This window comes from Cornus florida, unplaced genomic scaffold, assembly GCF_030987335.1.
Source record: "Cornus florida cultivar Cherokee Brave unplaced genomic scaffold, ASM3098733v1 CherokeeBrave_3.0.0_Hap2_Chr10, whole genome shotgun sequence".
NCBI classification, from domain to species: domain Eukaryota; kingdom Viridiplantae; phylum Streptophyta; class Magnoliopsida; order Cornales; family Cornaceae; genus Cornus; species Cornus florida.
The window spans coordinates 47,994,696-48,000,537 of record NW_026775580.1 but is presented as its reverse complement, the minus strand read 5'-3'; the positions used below and the strand labels follow the sequence as shown (position 1 = coordinate 48,000,537).

General features: G+C 35.2%; 1 protein-coding gene across 1 annotated transcript; it reads left to right on the top strand.

The window, feature by feature from the left end:
- Positions 1–831: 831 nt before the first annotated feature.
- LOC132277565 (uncharacterized) lies at positions 832–5,610 on the top strand. The gene is made up of 2 exons (XM_059779411.1): positions 832–978; positions 5,164–5,610. Exons 1-2 carry the CDS (start codon positions 832–834, stop codon positions 5,608–5,610), a joined length of 594 nt encoding a protein of 197 aa, XP_059635394.1.
- The last annotated feature ends 232 nt before the right edge of the window (positions 5,611–5,842 follow it).

The window sequence follows — 5,842 nt, the reverse complement described above, 5'->3', positions numbered from 1 at the left end:
GTAAGAGTTAGAGAAATTGCAAACCAAAGGACACGCGATGTACATTGTTCGGCACAACCTTGGCCAATGTCCATGCCTTGAGAAAACCTCTCAAGGATTCCACTATGGCTTCTCCATATGGGTAGAGAGAAAACCTTTACATATTCTTGCTTGCGGGTGAAGAACTGAGCTTATAATGAAGTCATCTCGCTTCTCCTTCTTTTGACGGCTAAGAAAAAACTATTGCTCACTCTTACGGGTGGAGAGCTCTACCAAATCCTTTCATTAGAGAGACACTTTCTTTCTTTTACGGGTTGAGAAAGAGAACCCTTACAATAACTTAAACAAGTTTTCCCTTGCCAGGAGCACCTCTTGGTCTTCTTCTCTCAAGAATAGATATATAATGAAGCTTACAATAAATGTCTCTCAAATAGATAAATATACAAATTAAAGCTCTCATACTTAGAGTTACAAATGAAATAATCTAATGAAAGCTCAACTCTAAGTTTGCTAGATGAATCACATGAATGATATGAAATGAATGCTTCAATGGTGATTCCTAGAAGATATTTATATAAAAAATGATAGACAATTTTTATCCCCAAAGGGAGGTCTCTCTATAGCTCTCTTACATACATAAAATGTCCAAACATTGTGTATTTATAGCCCCATTTCAGAATATAGCCATTTGGGGGGCATAATGGTAAAGTCCCATGAAGTCAAAGGGTTAAAGAGTCGTTAGATTCAAATCTAGGCACATGGAGGTGGCTTTGTTTTGATGGGAGTCGGCTCCCTTTGCTCTATTTAAAAGGAGTCGGCTCTATTGCTGGGAGTTGGATTTTTCGTAGAAAAATGGCTACTGGAATGAAAGGAGGCGATTCTACTCTAGTAGAGGCGGCTCTACTTCTAGTAGAGCATGCTCAACTTTCAATGGAGGCAGCTCCATTGCTGTGCATGACTTCAAATGGACATAACTCAATCCATTTAACTCCAAATGAGGTGAAATTTGAGTCTAAATTTATTACCTTGAAGTCAACTTTCTAATGCCACCTGTATTACTCAAAAACTCCAACCACAGAAATAGTTATGGCTATTTTAGTGCAACCTAATTAGAAATTTTGCAGTCCAGAAATATGAATTTTGCGATACTCATATCTCAGTCAATTCAAATCCAATTCAAGTGAAATTTGAGTCTAAAATCAAGGGCTCGAAATCAAATTTCTAATGCCACTGGTCTTACTTAAAAACTCCAACTATAAAAATAGGTATAGTAATTTTAGTACAGGATGGTTTGAAAATTTTCTGGGTTGAAAATTACTTCTTATGAGATAGCTATCTTTCTAGCACTTAGGACTTTGATGTATGGTTCAATTTAGTTCAAGTCCAGTTTCTAAGGGTCTTGGGACATATAAGATAATAAATATCTAGTACACTATTGATGGTTGTCGTCCCACTATATCAAGTTTGGAGTGTGTGGTTTTTAAGGCGAGGGCCAAGAGTTTTACATTTATAAAAGGCATTACTACCTTCACTAAAAATATAGCAAGGGTGAGTAGGGATCGTTCCAAGGGATTGTGAGGATCGAACAAGGTCGTGGAATCACTATTAGGGCTAGTAGGTCGAGTGATCAAACAAATGGTTGGTTGATTGATTAGAGAACAACTAAATTGAACTAAGTGATAACAAAAGAATGCAATTAAGAGTAAGTAAGAGAGAGAGATCTTGGGGTTTAGAGATCACCACCAAGCAATGCATTTCTATATCATTGACAAGTGATTAATGAGGGCAAATAGTGTGTTGTAATATTGGTGTGTGTATGTGTTCAGTTAATTCAACAAGCAAGGATGACTAGTTAAGCATGTATTCTCTAAACATCATGTGAAAGGCACAATATATCTAAGCAATGAAGTATATATTGTCTAAACAACATGTGAGAGGCACAATAGATCAAAACAAGTCATTAATCCTTTCATTAAGCTCACAATCCAAATACAATACAAGGTTAGAGATATAAACTTCTTGTATTCAAAAGCTTGGATCATCAAACAACAAGCATAGATTGTCCCCCCATTTAACACTACACTACAACTACACTACATCTACACTACTAGCATGAAAATAAGTTAGGGGAGAGGCACAATTCATCAAGGAATAAGTATGAACCATCAAGAAAATCACAAGAACATTCTTTTAAGCACTATGTGATAAGTGCTTAAATGCTGCACATTTCAGCACCTAAGCTAGGGTATTTCAGTCTTTGCATCTATCTTAATTTCATGTTTTAGTCTTAATTTATGTTTATATGTATTTCAGGGCAATAAAGTTAAAATGAGCTAAGAACGGTCCATTAAAGTCTTTTTGGAGTCAAGCAAAGATATTCAGAAAAAGTTCAGAAAATGACAAAAGAGGTCGTAGCCCATTGCTCGTATAGTGTGTTTATTCTTCGAAAGCGGTCAATCTCGGGCCTTTGATGATGTTCCCAAAGATGAAGAAGCAAACCAATTAGCCCGAAGCCAAAATGGAGCTAAATAAGGCTTAAAGGAAATTTCCAACTCTAGGGGGGATTGATCCCCCAGAGTGGGGGATCGACCCCCCAGGACTTGGCAACATTACAGATTTTTTTTATTGTTTGGGCTTATTTTGTGAACTATTGGGCTTTAATAGGGTTGTTACTTAAGGCCCAGTGAGCCATTAGATTAGGGTTAGTATTTATTTTATTTAGGTGAATATTATTATTATTATGAAGTTTTTAGTATTCTGTATCGATATTTTTTTTTCTCTTTGGAAAACACGAAGAGGAAAAAGCTAGGGTTCTTGAGAAAAGCTCAGAGAAGAAGAAGAGGAGCCAGATGAATCAAAGGATGGGGCTTGTTGACATCTTGCATCCATCAACCATGAGTGGCTGATTCTTCAACTTAGGGTTGGATAAACCCTAAGCATGTAACCTAATTCTTAACTCTTGACTTTTGGGAATTAATTTGTGTAATTTATGTTATAGCCTTGATATATATATATATATATATATATATATATATATATATATTAATTCTTTCATTTGATAGTCTATGTCAATTTCATATTGTCTTTTATGTTTTTGAATGATAATCAATTTCTACACTTGATTTCTTTGTGACTTGAATCTTGTGATGGCCATACATTGTATTAATTAAATGTAATTGTGTTTTGATTTGATGGAAATTGCTTTTATTAGATGGGTTGTACTACAAAATTAGGTTAATGTCTTGTCTAAATAGTTTAATTTAAAGTTAATTAATTTTATTGCAATTTAATTCCTAGGTAAGTAGACAATCCATACTAGTGCTTGAAATCCATACTTATTGTCACAATTGCATTACCCTCTAGATTAATGTGTGTTGAAATTGTAACTTAAATTGATGAATCATGCTTTGAATTGGTGAATTACACTACACTTAGTTTAATTGTCATTAGGTAGTTGATTCATGCTTGAAATTGATGGTTTATACTTTTTATTTCAATTATTAGCCACATTCTAGATTACACATTTTTATTCTCCAATTAGTTAAAAGTTAATGAGTTAGGGAATGTGCTTAGTGGTGAATCCTACACCCTAAGTCTCTTTCCAATCTTTTATACTCTACTCTTTATTTGCATTATTAAGTTTAAAATTAGTCTAATCACAAAACCAAACCTTTTTAGCAATCACATAAGCACTAAAGTAGAATTCAATTCTGGTAAACCTATAATTGTTTAGATCTCTTGGGACAATCCCTGCTCACTTCATACTCCATAGTATAAGTGTTTAGTGGTTTTATAAATTTTAAAATATGGTGCCCACTTGACATTATTTCTAAACCTAAAGTGTTGTGTATTATTTTGTGCACACGCTTGGGTCGCACCACTATGTCTTGACAATCTCCAAATCTATAGCATCAATACACATGGACATACATCAATAACACAAAATCTAGAGGCAAACACATGAACATCTATTCTAGCATACATAGACATATAGATAAAATGAAATGATTAATTGGAAGCATTAAATCACATAAATCATTGAATAAACAAGATGTATATATATCAAAGTGTCAAAACATCAATTACAACACTAATCCCTCAATAATACACAAGATTAAGATATAGAAAGCATGCTTGGGGCTAACTCTAGCCTTAAGAGGATGTCTAGCCACTCATGGTTATGTTGCTCCAACCCTCAAGGGCTAACTCCATGGTTGAAATCTACTCCTTGTTGATGAAGAACCTCCAATGGTGTCTCTAGCCTCTTCCTCCTGTAAGCTTGCTCTCTAAGAGAATTAAAACCCTAGAATTGTATATTGGCTCCCCCTTGTAAAAAGCAATCCTTATCCTTATATAGGTATGTCAAAATGACACCCAAAATGAGCTGGGGTCGTGCACACAATATTCCCTAATGATCGGATAAAGGACAACTTTCAATGAGATGGAAATTTAACTTTTTCGCACTGGAGGAAGTTCGAACGATCGAACCTTGGACTTGGATCGATCGAACTGGCTGAGATCCATCGAACTTAGGCTAGATCGATCCAACTGGTTGAGCTTTTTGGAAAAAGACAAATCCGAGATATTTTGGGGAGATATTTTTGGGAAAAGGACAAAAGTGGTTAGTGGGTGGTACAGTTGTGGATAGGATCAATCATTTGAATAAGGATAAAAGTGTTCGATTGATCGAAGGGTGGTGTTGGATCGATTGAACTTTCTGCTTTTCTTACGTGGAGTCTCTGAAATGTCTTGTTGTCTATTTTGTGAATCGAAGGTTGAGACGGTTGATCACCTTCTCTGCACCTGTCCCTTTGCTTGCATGGTTTGGAAACTTAGCCCATTTAGAATTAATTTCAGTTCTGATTTTCCTTCTTTTTGGCCAAAAAGGTGGTTAGATCTTTGTTCGAACTGGAACGTAACTGAGGCTCCGGATGATTGTTTAAGCTTAGCTGCCTTTCTCTGTTAGACCATTTGGAAATGCAGAAATTATCTCATTTTTAAGCAAAAATGATGGCATCCTTTTGATGGTACTCAAAAAGCTCATATTCCTATTCAAGAGTTCTAAGATTTTTTATTTTTTATTTTATTTTTTATTTTTTTTTTTTGAAAATTGAGTTCTAAGAGATTTGTCGGCAGAAGCAACTGTTGTCACCTCCATTCTCTCCTTCTATTTTTTTGCCTCAGCTTTGGACGGCGCCGGTGGATGGATATTTCAAACGTAACTTTGATGTGGCCTTCAACTCGGTTAAAAAGACTTGTGGGGAAGGTATGATTCTCAGAAACCACCTCGGACATCCCATTAAGGTGGCTTTAGTTTTTCTTGAGAATGTTAGTTGCCTTCCTCTAGCTGAAGGACTTGTACTTCGTGAATCTTTACTTTTTGTTAAAAATTGGGGGTATAAAGATGTGATTGTGGAGGGTGATTGCCAACCAGTTATAAACTTTCATGCATCTATTGAGGCCTTAATAGTTATTTTTAATGATATTAAATCTCTTCATAAGGTTTGTGAGGGTTCTTCCCTTGCTTGGGTTTCTCGTCAAGGAAATGTTGTAACTCATATTTTGAGCAATAAAACTCTTTTAGCCGAATGTAGCGATTTGAGTGGAGCGTTTGGCTCTAGTGGCTGTTAGATGCTCTCCTTCCTTGAAATGGCTTGTATTTGTGATTTTAATAGTGATATAATGTATATATATATATATATATATATATATATATAGTGTGTGTGTGGGGGGGGGGGGGTGTGGTGGGTGGTATTAAGAAATTAGGTTATTGAATTTTCAGCTAACTATAAGGATAAAAAATAAATAAAAGGAAAGGAAAGGAAAATAAAAAGAATAGGGCGAATTGCAAAAAAATGAATAT

Coding starts and splice junctions, on each gene's coding strand:
- LOC132277565 (XM_059779411.1), top strand. CDS start 832: ATGGCTACTGGAATGAAAGGAGGCGATTCTACTCTAGTAGAGGCGGCT. Junction 979..5,163: donor TCCATTTAACTCCAAATGAG/GTGAAATTTGAG, acceptor TTTTTGCCTCAG/CTTTGGACGGCGCCGGTGGA.